Raw genomic sequence first — 19,087 nt, 5'->3', positions numbered from 1 at the left:
GACACAGTGTCTAAAAATGTGCCGGTCCTGCATGAGAAACTGAAGAAACCTTGTGACGTGATGCAGCAGTCAATACAGCAGACAATTGTCCATACATGTTACATAGAAAAACAATGGAAAATCAGAGCAGGACGCACGCAAAAACGAATTCGGTGTGAACTGCCCCTTACTCATGGACAAATCAAGTTCGGAAATCCTGTATATTTTTTCATAATTACAAACTGAACCCAAATTCCTACTTGAAAATCTGACAGAAACCCGGCCTACCTCTAACGTGAACTGCTCTAAAAGCGCTGACAACAGCGTATTTGCGCGTGTACCCAGAACAACGTCACCCCTCAAGCAGCTTTTGCTGAGCTTTCCTACCGGGACAGTGGCCCCTGATGTCCGGGGCCCCAGTCAATTGCGTGGTTTGAGTAGTGGTTAAAACCGCTATTGGCTGCGAGATGCTGCAACGTTGCTATGGTAATCACTTTTCAATTATCGTAATTGCTGGAGACAGTCCTGTATTCTGTGCACACGTGGAATGAAAATGTAGGGGATTTACTCCCACATTTAAATGCAGTTGTCATTCCCGAAACTTTGTAATGTGTACGTGGCCTATGTGATGTTCAGCCAGAAGAGAGAGACTGAAGATGCTCATATCTATTCAAATGCTCATATCTTCTGAAAATGTATTTGTCAACGTTTAGAAACACACTAGAATAGATGACATTAAAGACAGTAGATATGGACCGAAACTAGCAAAAACTTTTACTTTGATTTCTTTAAATCTTTAAAGACTAATCCAAAGTTTAAAACGAATACATGTTAAAACGGCTTGCCATACACCTGACACAGTGGGCGCGGTAAAGCCGGGGAGAGGGACGGAATCAGATAACCAATGAAAAGCCTCCAATCTCTGCTCAGGGGGACTCCGCCAATCACAGTGAGGCAAGGTTGATGTAATGGTTACTGTCATCTGTCAGGCGTGTTCACTGGGAGTTGATTAGGTCGTGAATGAGGAAGTTCATCAGAAACGGTGCTGTAGGAGTAGCTAAAACCCTTATCGAAAGTGTCATTTTAAGACGGAATCTGCCTTCAAACATGGCTCAGTAAGTTTGAGTTTTGCGTTGAACATGCTTGATAATGCCATATTTCTGGAGTACCTTCGACTATGTATATTATTATTATAATTATTATTCAAATTAAAACTATAATGTGATAACTTTAAGTTTTTTTTTTTTTACATTTTACATTCTTGAGCACTTCCTTTTCTGTTCATACTGAGATGTCGTGATAGGGTGTGAAATCATGTCTAGGTCATGTAGCCAAATTGACTTGTGTCATACACAGATTTCAATAAGCTTGCACTATGTGGTCAACAGCATGTTCCTTTTACATATATACGTGTGTGTGTGTGTGTGTGTGTGTGTGTGTGTGTGTGTGTGTGTGTGTGTGTGTGTCTGTCTGTCTGTCTGTCTGTCTGTGTCTGTGTCTTTTCTTTCTTTCTTGACTTAATAGAGCGGATATTGCTTTGATTGGTTTGGCTGTGATGGGCCAGAATCTGATCTTGAACATGAATGACCATGGATTTGTGGTAAATCATTTGTGCAGATTAATTTCTCAATTTTCAAGATAATTTTTTTCTCTATAACCTGTTCTGATGTTGCTCTTCATGTTTAAAATGTTATCAATGTTGTCTTTCCTCAGGTCTGTGCGTACAACAGGACTGTGTCCAAGGTCCATGACTTTTTACAGAATGAAGCCAAAGGCACTAATGTTATCGGGGCCGAGTCACTCGAAGATATGGTTTCTAAACTCAAGAAACCTCGCCGCATCCTCCTCCTCGTCAAAGCAGGACAGGCTGTCGATGACTTCATCGATAAACTGGTTGGTTAATGCCACCAGTCACCATGTTTCAACAGTTTTTCTTGTCACTTTTCCAAAGTGATCAAATAATTCTCTTTTCCCCCTCGTAATATTGTAGGTTCCTCTTCTTGAGCCTGGTGACATCATCATTGATGGTGGAAATTCAGAGTACAGAGATACAACAGTGAGTCCAGTGACCTAAACCCATTCATGTAAGAGATTGTGATCAGATGAGGTGCTTTAATATTTGATCTAAATGTTAATTATGTGCTCATCACATGCAGAGACGTTGTAAGAGCCTGAAGGAGAAAAATCTGCTGTTTGTGGGGAGTGGAGTGAGTGGAGGAGAGGAAGGGGCTCGATATGGACCCTCATTAATGCCAGGTGGACAAAAGGAGGCCTGGTGAGGACTAGCTTGCATTAATGAGCTATACAGCGACTTGTACACACACACACACACACACACACACACACACACATCACTCAATTATGTTTAAATAATTGTTTCACACACTGGCTCTAACTTATAGCATCTAATTTTTATCTTATTCCCAAAGGCCATATATTAAAGATATTTTTCAGAGTATTGCTGCCAAAGTTGGCACAGGGGAGCCCTGCTGTGACTGGGTGAGTGTTGGTTATCATTAGATATTTATTAATTTCTATTGCTAGTTAATATGTTCTGCAGTGGGACATGCTGTTCTACGTATAAAACTATTTTAATACTTTTTTTATTATGATGCATTCAACTTAATGACCTCATAATAATTGAAAACTTAATGGACTTGTTAAATATGTATTTGTCACCGCAGGACCATTTAAAATTAACCAAATTTTATTTTTTATTTTTTTAATGGTGATAACATACCATTAAAATATAAGTTAAATATTAACTTTTGTTTGTACATCTAAATTTGTACCTAAATTCTTAATGAAAATAGAATAATACATTTTTGGACACATTGAGGCGGACCATTCTCATTAGAAGGAGTGGAATAAATGAAACCAAGCAGGCGTTTCAAGAAAGATTTTAAAAGATGATGTTTAACACGACACATCTTAAAAACGTGGTGCATCTACGCAAGATGCTGCACAACGATCAAAGATGTCCATCGAGCTTATGTTACACAATTGAAAAACAGTGCAATGCATGTTTTATATGGCTGGCCCCTATACATCAGCTACACTGTAACTACACTTTTCCAAACCCCATTTCTTCTGATATTCTTGTAGGTCGGAGATGAAGGAGCAGGACACTTTGTTAAGATGGTTCATAACGGTATTGAGTATGGTGACATGCAGCTGATCTGTGAGGCCTATCATCTGATGAAGGATGTGCTGTGTATGGACCATGATGAAATGGCACAGGTTAGACATCAACTTCCTCCATTATTTAGTCTTCCCTTACAATATATATAACACCCTTTGTTCCCTAATGTTGTAATTCTTTAATTCCCCTCTGTATCTTCTTGCAGCATCTTATTTCCTTCTTCCTTGTTTCTTTTGTATTATGAAATCCGTCTCACCCTGTCCCTTCAAAAGGATTGTTATAGTCTGCTTCCCCTTAAGACTAAATTTCTGTCTGGTTTTTCTTCAGGCCTTCGATCAGTGGAATAAGACAGAGCTGGACTCTTTTCTCATTGAGATCACTGCAAATATCCTGAAGTTCAAGGACACAGATGGCTCTCACCTGCTGCCTAAAATCAGAGACAGTGCGGGGCAGAAAGGCACAGGGAAATGGACGGCCATATCCGCTTTGGAATACGGCACACCTGTCACATTGATCGGTAAGACAGAGTCTTGTGTAGTTACTCCGGTATGGGTGGGTTTAACGTGTTACAGTTTATACAGTTCTTGAATGAAGTGTCTTCATAAGCAGCTTGACGGCTTTGCTTGTTCAACTCTTAGGCTGATGTGACATAAGTGGGTTTTTTTTGTTCTCTCCTGGGCTGTGGCTTTTGACAGCTTGTGGTTTATAAACTTAAAGCCTCTGTCAATGTTACCTTAGGAAAGTAGTGTTGTGCTATCAACACATCTTTCAAAAGAAGAACAGAACCTGTTGATTTTCAAAAAATGTTTTATCAGTGTTGGAATTTCAGTATAGTAGTATATAGTATATAGGGCGGAGTAATTTAACAGTGAAACAAATTGTGGATGTGGACCACCATACACCCCAAATTTAATGCAAGGGTGTCATTCAATGTCCTTTTAACCAATTGTTTTTTGAGCCACTGATCCATCCATAATTTAGCTTGAGTGCTATTTTGTGCTTATTTCATTTAAAATAAATTAGACTAATTTTAGCTAATGATCCTAAATGAGCCTTATGTACAATTACAGTAAGTTATGTTACTGAAGCAAGACAACAGACATTCATTAATGTTAGCGATGTTAACTTGGTCAATAAGTTCAGTGTTGGTGCACTTTTGTCAACTATTTAATAAAAAAAATTTCATCAGCCAATAAACGTTAGAGAAGTACTATCAGTATTTTTACATGCACAGTTGTAATCAAGCTACAGCAGGTTTTTGCATAATCGAGCTACAGTCTTCATCTGTCTGTCCAAGTATTCCTGACACAATGTGCAATGTCAGCTAAAAAAGTCTGTAATGCACATTGCGCATCATATCTGTCTTTCAGATAACAGTAGCAGAATGTACAGTAGCAGAGTGTACAGGCCAGTTGCTAACTAACATGTATACATGCTGGATAAAGTTGAGCTTCAATCGCATTATCTAGGTCTGTTAGTCCTACTTACAAATCAGAATGGTGCGAAACTGCAAAATCAGTCTGACTAAAGCATTTCCATGATATTTTAAAAATGATAAATTATTTTAGTTATACTTAAATCAACTTTTAAAGTGCATGTGAACTTACTGTATGATAAACTATTTATTACACCACTCTGGAATACTCTATTCTGATTGGTCAATTGCGCCATCTAGTGGTGTGATATCTCTTGAGTAACAACCTCACATCCGAGGATTAAGATTTATCAGACCTCTCATCCAGGTATTGTGAATTTGCAAATCATATTTCTTGCTTTTTGGATCACTCTGCAATCTCTACAAGTAAGCTAAAGCAATAATTTAAACTTAAATAAAAAATAAACACCAACAGAAGTCCGACGTAAAACATAGGTGGAATTTAGCTGTTTAGGGATATTTTCTCTCTCACATAATTATATAATTTCAACGCAAATCAATATTAAATGTCCATGTATTTATTTGGTTAATAGTCTTGTAATAGGCTGGATAATGAGGAGTCAGGCGGTCATTTGCACAGAATAAACACAAACCGAACTCTGACGCAAACCGGAGGAGGATTTCAGCTGTTCAGCGATTTTCTTCCTTTTCACATAATTGCATAATTTCAGTGCAAATCAATATTGTATGTTCATGAATTTTATTTAAAGGTTAGTAGCCATGTAAGCGGGATAATGTACAGTCAGCCGGTTGTTAACGCAAAAAAAAAAAAATGTCAGACTGCCATGTCAATGGATCAATCAATTTCTGTTTTTAAATGTTCGTGTGTATTTTGAGTAAATATTGTGTAACCGAGATGCTAATTTAATTTAACCAATTTTATGTACGTCTCTTGGCACCATTACTTTGAATTATTTATAATATATCTGCATTATATCGGCCATCTGTCACCCTGCACTCGCTTATTCAGCTATTGAAAAACCTGTATCTGTTCACCACTAGTAGACTAATAGGCTTGTATATTAAGTGTCAAACTGTGAATTCTCCCTTCAGTCAGGCCTAAACGAGTGTGTGCACCCAACAAAAGGCTGTTTGTGATGTGTTGAACCATATGAGAGAGATTGAGCAGATATGATTTGTATGGTTATAGAGGGATGATTCTTTCTCTCAATAGGCTGCATTCCATCATAAGCCTAGTGCTAAGTTCACCATGACTGGCTGTTTTCTACCTCCTTTTTTTTTTTTTTTTTTTCTTCTCCTACTTCCACTGCACTCTTCACACAACTGTTGGCCTTGAGTTGAGTGATTTCCTAAGCCTTTTCTGTGTGAATATGTGGTAAGCCACAAAGAAATATCTGGGTCTTTTTTTTTTTTATTTATTTGTTTTAAGAATAAATAAAGTATTATTTACATAAAGAACAATGTTATTTTTTTTTTGGCAATGAAGAACATTTTCAGACTTAAATGAGCATAAGTTAAATAATTGTATTGATTTCAATTAAAAGATTTTTATGTTTAATATTATTTGCATTACAGTACTGAGAATGGGGGAGGGAGGGTTGCTTACCTGTCATGGAACATGCAATAATGCAAAAATACTGAAAATGCTTTATTTTCTTTATGTAAACTAATATACATAAAATAAAAAAAAGATTTTTTTGGTGTGAAATATGACCCAGACATCTTGACTGGTTTCGTTAGATTCAGCACCTTTATTGTAGTATTTTTTTCTAATATGTGAATAGGATCAGGAGGTTTTGTGTAGTGTGTAGGGCCTGTCATTCTTAAACAATTTGATGTTTATATGTTTCCTCATTGGCTCTCTAACATGGTCACATGTTGATTCTAATCTCCTTATCAGACCACAGATGCACAGTCTAATTGGAGATCAATGTTTTCTGTGTTTGACACTCGTAGGGGAGGCTGTCTTTGCCAGATGTCTCTCATCTCTGAAGGATGAAAGGGTTCAGGCCAGTAAGAGCCTCACTGGCCCCCAGGGTGTCAAGTTCACTGGAAACAAAGCACAGTTCCTTGAAGACATTAGAAAGGTGTGACAAACTCTGTTAAATATAAATACTATGTATCTACAGTATGTTTAGGTTGTATGTTCATTATCGTCTTTGCAGTATTTGCTTTTAACTAAATTTGGGTTAAAAAGCCTATAATTGTTTTTATCACGCAGTAAAAGGATCTTTATTCTATATTTTAGGAAGGGGGACATATCTGGGGGGGGGGGGGGTCCTTTTGCAGAACTGTTTTGCAGTTCAAAATATACACTCAGTGACAACTTTATTTGTTACACTGTACACCTACAAATTCATGCGATTATCTAATCATCCAATCGTGTCTCAACATTGCAATGCATAAAATCATGTAGATGCGGGTCAGAAGTTTCAGTTAATGTTCACATCAACCATCAGAATTGGGAAAAAATTATCTCAGTGATTTTGACTGCAGCAAGTTTGTTGGTGCCAGGTGGGCTGGTTTGAGTATTTCTGTAATGGCTGATCTTCTGGGATTTTCTAGAAGTCTCTAGAATTTACTCAGAATGGTGCCAAAAACAAAAGCCACGTGATAAGATGCGCGGGTTGATGGTCTCAGACACGGAGGCAACTGAGATTCGTCCTCCGCCACCCTGATTGAGGTGAGTCACTGCACCACCACGAGGACCTAGAGTCCATTGGGCCTTCCTAATTGGGGAGAAAAAGGGGAGAACATTTAAAAATAACAGAAAACTGAGGCTGCAGTAGGCCTACCATCTGTGTGCATCAGCAGAAGTCGAGATTCATCATATTTTTCCAGTATTTAACTGTCCAGTTTTGGTGAGCCTATACGCATGAATAAATAGGTGTACAGGTGCACCTAATAAAGTGGTCACTGAGTGTGACAAAATGTTTTAGAGCTTTTTTATAAGGTTCCAGGTTCAATACAAGTTAAGCTCAATCGACACCACTTGTGGCACAATTGCAACTTAAGACATTTACAGGAAGGCACTTGCAATGGAAGTGAATGGGGGCAGTCTATAAATGCTAAAATCAACACTGTTTCAAAAGTATAGCCACAAGACATAAACATTATACATGTTAACATGATTTTAGTGTAAAAAAAATTGCTTCCTAGCCTTATTTGGGTAACGTTATAACCAATATTGCAACTTTGTTTTATGATGCTGTAACGCAGGTAAATCCAAAATCCCTGAGCGTTTATTGCCTGGCCTGGAATATTCCTTAATCTGTATTACACATTCACATTTCAATGTACATTCACATATGATATGCTTAGCATTGCATAATGTTAGTTAATAATAAAAAGTGTATTATTATGATAGATGGTTATTTTAACTTGATTTGAACTCAGACCAGATCTTTCAGTTACTCTGTTTGAATTGTTTTCTTTTTCAGGCTTTGTACGCCTCAAAGATAATTTCATATACTCAAGGCTTCATGCTGCTTCGGCAGGCTGCTAAAGAGTTCGGCTGGTCTCTGAACTATGGTGCTATTGCCCTGATGTGGAGAGGAGGCTGCATCATTCGCAGGTGAGCAATCTGTGCTCAGATTGATTTAAACGATTGCATAAGAATCATGTATGCTTTATTCAAGATAACCCTTTATTGCTTATCAGGATAAACTGTGTTTGCTGTATTGCAATGAACTTATATGAGACTCCACCCAGTGAATGTTGCAACCTTGTAAACACAAGGAAGTGGTGAAACAATTTCGTGTAAAAATCCCAGATTCACAGAAATGAGGAAACAGTTTGTGTTTGACCATTGCAGATCGTGTTGCCTCATAACTGTAGGTTTGTTCAATGTCTGTGAATAATGGGCATGACTCTTTCCTTCACAGTGTTTTCTTGGGAAAAATCAAGGAAGCGTTTGACCGGGATTCAGAGCTGCAGAGTTTGCTGCTGGATAACTTTTTCAGTAACGCTGTACAGGAGTGTCAGGTACAGGAAGTGAACCAAGAGTGACAACTCTGTGACCACCTTATTGCACTGTAACACTGCTATTAAATGAACAAAAGAGAATTGAAGAGCACTAGTATAATGCCTAGCGAGGATGTCTTATAAAATAATGAGCGCAAACTAATTAAAGATTTGTTGGTAAAGCCACTGTGAACAGTGTGTGTAGAATTAGTTTTGAATGGTATCATGTAAGTAACTTTTGTGTTTTGTAGGACTCCTGGCGTAGGGTAGTAAGTACAGGTGTACAGCAGGGAATCCCCATGCCATCTTTCACCACCGCACTGTCATTCTATGATGGCTACAGACACGAGAAGCTCCCAGCCAACCTGCTGCAGGTAAGCCTCTCTATACAACTTAACACAAATAAACCTCTCTCTCTCTATAAAACTCTACAGCTCTGCTGGCCATATGGCATAGCACAGGGATTATGCTGGGTCATTTATGGTTATAGACGTGACTAGCAGTCAGGGGAGGACCTTAAGGGCTTTGGTTGTGTGTTAGTTTGCTAAATGTTGCAAGGTAAAAGTGACGTTTTGAGCAAAGTTTCGACTCTTAGTTTTGTTTGAAACTTGTACCTTTTCAGGTCCATGCAATTTGTGTAATATATACCAAGTCTTCTGAAGGCATATGGTTGCTTTGTGTGATGAACATACAGAGATTTAAGTCATGTAGAATGACACAACAGTATTTTCATTTTTTTGGATGAACTATTCGTTTTAGGAGTTACTTTAAAATGAATATATCTGAGTCTATGTTTATGTTTATGTTCAAGGATTGATCCCCACCCAGTAATTTTCTCTACAGACTAAGCTCTTTAGTCTTTAGTTATGATAAGCTAACATCTCCTCTAACATTGTATTACTTGTTCAGGCACAGAGGGACTACTTTGGTGCCCACACTTACGAGCTTCTGTCAAACCCTGGCCATTTCATCCACACTAACTGGACTGGCCACGGAGGAAAAGTGTCATCATCATCCTATAACGCCTAAAACAAGAGTCCTGTTAGACTAAACAGCAGAGAAAACCATCTCCACAAGATGCAGGTCCAGAGCAGCTGAACACATTCCTTCAAAAATCATAGTAAAGTTATTTTTAAAGAGTGTTACATTTATATTTAAAATGAATCCTAGTGTGTACTCTGTTTGTGAGACATTTCTTGTAGTTTTACGGTCCTCTGTCGCAATACAACATTTTTGAGAGAGAGTGTTGTTTCTGAGATTATTCCTGCTGTTGGCTTGTCTCTCAGTCACGTTTTGCCCCGGAGTTCACAGCATTAAACCTGGATTATGGTTAACCATTGCACTGCATTAGGCTAAATAAAGATTTCAATCCCTTTTTAATTAGATTTTGTCCTCTTCATTCACCTCCTAACTACAGCAAACAGGATTTACTTTTGCTATTTTTTGCACTGGATTTTTAAATGGTAAACTCTAGAAGTGTTACTTGTTTATTGAAATGCACTTCTGATTTTTCACCAGTAGAGGGCTGAAAGCTTGTTTACATTGGTAATGGGCCTATTGGGCGCAAATCCTTTGAGAACTATACAATAACAGACCACATATGTTGTACAAGACCTACGATGTCTTGGACCACATCCACAATAATTAGTTTGAAAGCTCATTGATTTAGCTATATTTATGCTTCTCATCCTCCCTGGAATGGTGTTTTCCTCTCCCGAAAACCCTCTCCATTTCTGCATAAATTGGAGAACAAAGACGTGAGTTTTGAAATTAAAATGGATAAGTGTTAATGTGGCTTTAGTTTCACAAGTATACAAATCTAATCTTACAAAACATGTAATCAGCATCTAATTTATGATATCTCCTGTATAATATACACTGGTGGCAAAAAGTTTGGAATGATATACAGATTTTGCTCGTATGGAAAGAAATTGGTACTTTTTTTCACCAAAGTGGCACTCAACTGATCACAATGTATAGTCAGGACATTAATAACGTGAAAAATGACTATTACAATTTGAAACTTCTTAAATTACTTCAAAGAGTTCTCATCAAAAATTCTCCACCTGCAGCAATGACGGCTTTGCAGATCTTTGGCATTCTAGCTGTCAGTTTGTCCAGATACTCGGGTGACATTTCACCCCACACTTCCTGTAGCACTTGCCATAGATGTGGCTGTCTTGTCGGACACTTCTCACACACCTTACAGTCTAGCTGATCCCACAAACGCTCAATGCGGTTAAGATCCATAACACTCTTTTCCAATTTTCTGTTGTCCAATGACTGTGTTTCTTTGCCCACTCTAACCTTTTCTTTTTGTTTTTCTGTTTCAAAAGTTGCTTTTTCTTTGCAATTCTTCCCAAAAGGCTTGCACTCCTGAGTCTTCTCTTTACTGTTGTACATGAAACTGGTGTTGAGCGGGTAGAATTCAATGAAGCTGTCAGCTGAGGACATGTGAGGCATCCATTTCTCAAACTAGAGACTATGATGTACTTATCCTCTTGTTTAGTTGTACATCTTCCTCATCTCTTTCTGTCCTTGTTAGAGCCAGTTTTTGCCTTTGAAGACTGTAGTGTACATCTTTGTATGAAATCTTCAGTTTTTTTGGCAATTTCAAGCATTGTATAGACTTCATTCCTAAAACAATGATTGACCGATGAGTTTCTAGAGAAAGTTGTTTCTTTTTTGCCATTTCTGAACTAATATTAACTAAAGACATGCCAATCTATTGCACTCAAAAACAAACACAAAGAAAATGTTGAGCTTCTTTTATCGATCCAAATCACTTTCAGCAGTGTTTTATATAATGGCAAGTGATTTTCTAGTACCAAATTAGAAATTTAGCATGATTTCTCAATGATATGGTGTTGGAGTGATGGCTGCTGGAAATGGGGACTGTCTAGATTTCATTATAAATTACTTTTTTCAAATAGTGAACATGAGTAATGTCCTGACTATACTTGGTGATCAGTTGAATGCCACTTTGGTGAATAAAGTACCAATTTCCTTTCTAAACAGTAGAATCTGTACATTATTACAGACTTTTGGTCGGCAGTGTAAATATTCCAAAAAGGTAATTTATAACTTTAAATCATAAAATCTATTAAATAAACAATACATTACATTGTAAATAGCCTTGACTGTACAGGGGTATATTACAGCATATTATGGTAAATGCCAAATCTGTATTTTGCACCACACAAAAAAAAGAAACACTACAGGTATGTAGCACAGGAATAGAAAACACTTTTTTTTATTTATTTAAACAACAATCTTGATCATTTCTGTGTTGGATGCATTTGGAACAGAACATTGTTTTTGAACCATACCTGATATAAATGTAATGTTATAAAACATGTATATTCCTATAGGAGTGATACCTGGTTGGTTAGTCACACTGCACCTGCATCTGTATCTAATTCAATCCTAACCCTTGCAAAAATAAAAGCGTTGAACAGAGAAGGGGGTACTTATCACATATACAGGTGAAACTCGAAAAATTAGAATATCGTGCAAAAGTTAATTAATTTCAGTAATTCAACTTAAAAGGTGAAACTAATATATTATATAGACTCATTACAAGCAAAGTAAGATATTTCAAGCCTTTATTTGATACAATTTTGATGATTATGGCTTACAGCTTATGAAAACCCCAAATTCAGAATCTCAGAAAATTAGAATATTGTGAAAAGGTTCAGTGTTGTAGTCTCAAAGTGTCACACTCTAATCAGCTAAACACCTGCAAAGGGTTCCTGAGCCTTTAAATGGTCTCTCAGTCTGGTTCAGTTGAATTCACAATCATGGTGAAGACTGCTGACCTGACAGTTGTGCAGAAAACCATCATTGACACCCTCCACAAGGAGGGAAAGCCTCAAAAGGTAATTGCAAAAGAAGTTGGATGTTCTCAAAGTGCTGTATCAAAGCACATTAATAGAAAGTTAAATGGAAGGGAAAAGTGTGGAAGAAAAAGGTGCACAAGCAGCAGGGATGACCGTAGCCTGGAGAGGATTGTCAGGAAAAGGCCATTCAAATGTGTGGGGAGCTTCACAAGGAGTGGACTGAGGCTGGAGTTACTGCATCAAGAGCCACCACACACAGACGGGTCCTGGACATGGGCTTCAAATGTCAAACGTCTTACCTGGGCTAAAGAAAAAAAGAACTGGTCTGTTGCTCAGTGGTCCAAAGTCCTCTTTTCTGATGAGAGCAAATTTTGCATCTCATTTGGAAACCAAGGTCCCAGAGTCTGGAGGAAGAATGGAGAGGCACACAATCCAAGATGCTTGAAGTCCAGTGTGAAGTTTCCACAGTCTGTGTTGGTTTGGGGAGCCATGTCATCGGCTGGTGTTGGTCCACTGTGCTTTATTAAGTCCAGAGTCAACGCAGCCGTCTACCAGGACATTTTAGAGCACTTCATGCTTCCTTCAGCAGACAAGCTTTATGGAGATGCTGACTTCATTTTCCAGCAGGACTTGGCACCTGCCCACACTGCCAAAAGTACCAAAACCTGGTTCAATGACCATGGTATTACTGTGCTTGATTGGCCAGCAAACTCGCCTGACCTGAACCCCATAGAGAATCTATGGGGCATTGCCAAGAGAAAGATGAGAGACATGAGACCAAACAATGCAGAAGAGCTGAAGGCCGCTATTGAAGCATCTTGGTCTTCCATAACACCTCAGCAGTGCCACAGGCTGATAGCATCCATGCCACGCCGCATTGAGGCAGTAATTAATGCAAAAGGGCCCAAACCAAGTACTGAGTACATATGTATGATTATACTTTTCAGAGGGCCGACATTTCTGTATTTAAAATCTTTTTTTTATTGATTTCATGTAATATTCTAATTTTCTGAGATTCTGAATTTGGGGTTTTCATAAGCTGTAAGCCATAATCATCAAAATTATATCAAATAAAGGCTTGAAATATCTTACTTTGCTTGTAATGAGTCTATATAATATATTAGTTTCACCTTTTAAGTTGAATTACTGAAATTAATGAACTTTTGCACGATATTCTAATTTTTCGAGTTTCACCTGTATGTGAGCAATGAGTTCACTCTATGAAGTCTTCCAACTGGAGAAGCAGAGTTATTAGCACAGTTATACAGTATACCACTGTTAGTTTCAGGGTAATGTGTAAGCCGTAATCATTGTGATATCTTTTGTTTTAATGGAATGTTTGTTGTTCAATGCAAGTTAAGCTTAATCGACAGCACTTGCGGCATAATATTTATTACCTAAAAAAAATTATTCAACTCGTCCCTTGAGTCCCCCCTTTATTAAACAATTACAGTTACAGTCACTTACAATGGAAGTGAATGGGTCCAGTCCATAAACATTAAAATACACATGGTTTCAAAAGTATTGCCATAAGACATAAACATTATATGTGTTAACATCTTAATATCGGATATAACTTTACACTGGTAAGATTAGCATGCAGTTTTATCACAGTAAAATTATGTTAACACGTATAAAGTTTACATCTTGAGGCTATACTTTTGAAACAGTTTGAATGTTTATGGACTGGCCCCATTCACTTCTCCTGTAAGTGCCTTACAGTAACCGCAATTTTTAAATAAACAAGGGAGGAGTCAAAAAATGTTGTTTTGTGGTAATCAATATTATGCCATAAATGCTGTTGATTGATCTTAATTTGTATTGAACCTGGAATATTAATTTAAATGGCATTAGAAGTTCAGACTTCAGTGTAATTCCATACCTTGTTCTATTAAATAATGTCACACAAAAAGTATGTCTGATCATAACTAGACTACAGAATAAATAACTACAACAACATCCAAGCTGTCGACATTTCCGAAATGCCATTTTGTAAATGTGAAAAACATCTTGACATTTATAAATCATCCAGAATTTCAAGGATCAATGCATTAACAAAGCGCATGACCTATTCAGCCTATATTATCAGTGTCTTGTTGCTGCTATTGTTAATTAAGTGGGTATAAACACGGCCTGATTACTCCATAGAAAAAGAACATCTCATTCATAAAAAAAAAACACTTCAGAGAGAACACAGTATGTTCTTAATGATTTCTAATGCAGTATGGAGGATGCACTAGAACAAGGAAGTGTATAATAGCTCATTGATAGAGATGTGGGTGAATGATGCTGAGTCATAATGGTGAACAGGGCGATTCAGCACATAGTCAGGACAGGAAGTGGACACCGTCTTTTGAATTATGCATAGGCTGCACTCTGGGGAAGGAGGGGTGATCAGGCTACTGATGAAATCTGTCCCATACTGAGTTGCTGCAGTTTGCACTGATAAATACCAAAGATCGCAACTTGTGTGTATGTATATCCTCAAGCATGTTTCATCTTTATGTATGTCTCAGAGCTGTTTAAAATGATTTTTTTATTTGTTCAGCTTTTAAAGTATTGCTATAGCAAATATTTTTGTGGGGGTTTGGAGGTTGTTATTGTTGGAATACTACAAACTCCATACAGGAATTATAATGAATTCATGTAATTTTGTTTCAGTGGGCTACATGCAAAGACACGCATGTATCATTTTAGTGATTTTTAAAAAAAAAAAAAATATATATATACAGTTTATAAGAACACAAAAAATTGCATGAAAGCATGTCATGTTGGTCCATAGAATTATAATTAGCATACTTGAAAGAAACATGGTAAATTGTCCTCTTAATTAACAATAACCTTATTTAAGATGTTGGTAAATGGGTATATTTTCCAAATAGCCTTCCTCGTCTCTTCTGCGTCAGTGTCTTTTGTGAGTATACCTCCATAAAACAAGACAATGAGAGTTGGATGGGATAATCGTGCAGTGGTAGAGAGAAGTATATTCATCATGCGGGTGCTGCTGAGCTTGTTTCCTCTGCTCCTCATTGTGTGGAACAGTGACATCACTGAGGCTTTACCTGTACAGGACAAGCTATCACACACCAATGAGGTGAGTCTACATTACAAATGACTTTGATTGTAGAATTGGGGGACAGTTTTTCCTACTTTTTGATGAGGGTATATGAATAAATTTTTACATTTGTGTAGGGTTTATGTGACGGTTGTTGCTCAGTGATCAAATTAAAGGGATAGTTCACCCAAAAATGTTAATTCTCTTATCATTTACTCACCCTCATGCCATCCCAGATGTGTAGACTTACTTTCTTCTGCAGAACACAAAAGTGAATGGTGGCCAGAACATTGAAGGACCAAAAAGCACATAAAGGCAGCATAAAAGTAATAACTCAAGTAATTAAGTCCACGTGATTATGATGGGAGTGGGTGAAAAACAGATCAATATTTAAGTCCCTTTTTTTTTTAAGTCTTCATGAATATAGCCACCCACTGGTCAAGGAGAAGAATTTATCATAAAGACTCATATTGATCTATTTCTCACCCACGCCACAATATCTCTTAAAATGACATGGATTAAACCACTGTAGTCGTATGGATTACTTTATGCTGCCTTTATGTCCTTTTTGGAGCTTCAAAGCTCTGTATGCCATTAATTTACATTAAAAGGACCAACAGAGCTGAGAATCATTTTCTAAGAATCTTTGTGTTCAGCAGAAGGCAAAAAGTCATACACATCTGCAATGGCACGAGGGTGTGCAAATGATGAGAGAATTTAAATTTTTGGGTGAACTATCCCTTTAAGCTATAAATAATTATACTGCAGTGCTGTAATGCTATATAAAACCAATAACCATGATCTAATACTCAAGCCCACAGAACTTACAAAATGTATTTTATCATCTAGATATTGACCAAAGACCAAGCGGACTTGTTGAAGAAGATGATGACAGATATGGAAGAGCTGAATCTCACTAGTAAAGAACTAGCAGATCTTGACCCTGATCTGCTGAATGGCAAACTGGGAGAGAGGTCTGTTTTTGGACAGCCAATCCCTAAAGATAAATCTCCTTGCAAGCTCTTCTTCTGGAAGACCTTCTCATGTTAACACTGGAAAACATACAGAACCCTGATATGTCTGTTATGCCTTTACAGTTAACCAATTTGTAACTATATATTGCAAAAAATGTATATGCATCCCCTTGCTTCTACAGTTTTCGTATTGTAATTATGTTAGTTTACTGTAGAATGAATAATTAACAATAACAAAAGTATTTTTTGCAGTCTGTCACAGGTTATTGTTTAAGATGAATCCCTACAATCATGACCATTTTGTATGACCACTTTGAACTGTTTGACAAAATAAGGTGTAATAAAAATTCTCCAAATCTCTTATAGGATTGACATGCAATAATTGTATATACATTTCAAAGCTTTCAATATTGTAAATAACACTGTAATGCCATGTCATTGTTGCCGAAGTGAGACGTGTGTAAGAAATATTAAGTTAAGATTTAAGCCACCTAAAGGTTTAAAAAGAAAAAGCAATGCAACGACTCAATTTACTGAACTATATCTGCGTCGATAGGGGGCAGCAGAGCACAGTGATCGACTAGGCAAAGATTGGGGTTTGCCCTTAGAACGGTCAACTAGCAATTTACGAGTTTGCCGATGCTAATTTTTGATTGTTAAAATATTCACAAGTTTCAAAAGTTTAACCACAAGACATGGAACAATATGCTTGTAAACATGATTTTAGTGTGATAAAATCACTTACCTTTTATATGTAAAATTATAGCCAATTTTACAACTTCGTTGCCATGACGATGTAATGTCAACAAACCTTAAAACGGTTGTAAATATGACAAGCTTTACAGCTCAAATAATACGTGTTTTAACAGAAAATTTTATGTAAGTGCTTAAAAGTACAAGCTTCACATTTCTGCCTTTAAATCCTCCAAAAACTGCTCACATTATCTTCCAAAGTGCCTCACTGTAAACTCCTTTATATAAATATATATAATATAAAGAAACAGGGATGAGTAGAATAAAATTGTTGTGGTAAGCAACATTATACAAATGCTGTCTCTGAGCTTAACTTGTTTTGAACCAGGAATATTCCTTCAAGAAGCTGAGAATACCGCCACCATGCTGATCTCAGCTTCATGGTAATTTGAACATTGTTGCCAACTTAGCGACTTTGTCGCTATTTTTAACGACTTTTCAGACCCCTTTAGCGACATTTTTTCAAAAAAGCGACTAGCGACAAATCTAGCGACTTTTTGGACAAACCTTAGCAACTTTCCAAATTCCAAATATCGCCAGTACTGCAAGCGTGAGGTCTTACTTCCCCGCTGCGTCTGCTCTGTTCAGTGAGCGGCTGAGAGGAGCAGCACATTCCGTTGACTGCACGCCAGCGGACATAGACATGAATGAGCTGCGCATGTGCACGCTGTGTTAGCAGGAACCAATCAGTGATCACATAGCAGCTGCCTTCTCCTTTGTTTTAATTCAAAACATTTAATTTGACCGTTTTTTCTTGGCATGCGCTTATATTCACTACTAATCAGAGTTTTAGTTCATTCCGGTTCGGTTTCTGAACTCTCCGACTTCAGATCGTATATTTACAGACTCTATACATTTTACTTATCCAAACACAACAATAAACCTTCTTCAAACTCATAAACATGTAACGTTAGCTAAGTTCCGTTCCGTTATCTAACAGAAAATATGTAATTGACAACCGTTTTACTGGACATTCGGCTTTATACTTATATAAAAACAGTATGAGCACGGTTTAGGGGAGATAACCGTTATTATAAACTGAAGTAGGCTACAGTACCGACAAATTAGGCAGAATGCAAATACGACGCGATGACGTCATTAATATGCTAATGACGCATGACGTCATCTGGCGACATTTAGCTACTTTTCGAGCAGGCTTTAGCTACTTTCCATTGAAAATAGTTGGCAACACTGAATTTGAAGATGTAGGCCATGCTACCACAGTAGGGACAGGGGCGATACCACTTATTTAATTTTCGATTTAATACCATGTACTATCAAGGCCAATATCAATGATTCCGATACCAATACTGATAACATTTCTTGTTTTATCATTTATTAACAAAGAATTGCAGAAAATATGCAATGCTTTAACAACCTTAAATTTAATATCGACTTTAAAATAAAGGTCACATGTAGATTTGTTATTATTTAGTGTTAATTAAACCCAGATGCAATTAGAAGCTCACGGAAGCTTTCGGTAGAAGCTTTACCCCTCACGGAACTATAATAAAATCACATCACTTTTTTATTTTTTAACTTAAAGATTCATTATTTTTAGGTTATATCTGAAGTACTTATTTAGAATCGATCCATCCATCACTGCTCCACAGATAACCACACCACCTGAGTGAGATCTAATTAATGGCCCCAAAACATCAGCAAACAATATTTACATTGACTGGGCCATGTCAACCAATAATTAAATTCCTAGAAATAAACCCTAGCAGGTTTAGGAAGGGATGGTGTGTCGAGCCATTCAAGTAAAACTGATTTGATGCCATGCCTGGTTGACATAGTTCATCACAAAAAAAAACTGCTTAATTAAAATATAACAATCTGACAGGAATGTTATATTCTGTCATGATTATATAAATTGCCTACCATCTCATTATAATTTTCCACACGCCAGTTCACAGTGACCATGTCTGCCAAGATCCAAAAGGATAAATAAGCACTATAAAAGCACCGGCAAAGTAGTCTATA

At 37.2% G+C, this 19,087-nt stretch overlaps 2 protein-coding genes across 2 annotated transcripts; both read left to right on the top strand.

Moving 5' to 3' along the window:
- The first annotated feature begins 965 nt into the window (after nucleotides 1–965).
- On the top strand, nucleotides 966–9,872 carry LOC127628486 (6-phosphogluconate dehydrogenase, decarboxylating-like). The gene is made up of 13 exons (XM_052105261.1): nucleotides 966–1,094; nucleotides 1,504–1,579; nucleotides 1,693–1,872; nucleotides 1,970–2,035; nucleotides 2,136–2,254; nucleotides 2,409–2,478; nucleotides 3,085–3,219; nucleotides 3,449–3,638; nucleotides 6,474–6,604; nucleotides 7,958–8,091; nucleotides 8,402–8,501; nucleotides 8,732–8,854; nucleotides 9,390–9,872. The coding sequence occupies exons 1-13, from the start codon at nucleotides 1,000–1,002 to the stop codon at nucleotides 9,507–9,509; spliced, it is 1,539 nt and encodes a 512-aa protein (XP_051961221.1). The 5' UTR covers nucleotides 966–999; the 3' UTR covers nucleotides 9,510–9,872.
- Nucleotides 9,873–14,465: 4,593 nt separating this feature from the next.
- On the top strand, nucleotides 14,466–16,744 carry LOC127628495 (somatostatin-2-like). The gene is made up of 3 exons (XM_052105274.1): nucleotides 14,466–14,791; nucleotides 15,202–15,413; nucleotides 16,224–16,744. The coding sequence occupies exons 2-3, from the start codon at nucleotides 15,261–15,263 to the stop codon at nucleotides 16,422–16,424; spliced, it is 354 nt and encodes a 117-aa protein (XP_051961234.1). The 5' UTR covers nucleotides 14,466–14,791; nucleotides 15,202–15,260; the 3' UTR covers nucleotides 16,425–16,744.
- Nucleotides 16,745–19,087: the final 2,343 nt, after the last annotated feature.

The sequence above is a fragment of the Xyrauchen texanus genome, chromosome 35 (genome assembly GCF_025860055.1).
Source record: "Xyrauchen texanus isolate HMW12.3.18 chromosome 35, RBS_HiC_50CHRs, whole genome shotgun sequence".
NCBI classification, from domain to species: domain Eukaryota; kingdom Metazoa; phylum Chordata; class Actinopteri; order Cypriniformes; family Catostomidae; genus Xyrauchen; species Xyrauchen texanus.
Note: the sequence above shows the minus strand (reverse complement) of the source record. Positions and strands in the feature narration are given on the sequence as shown.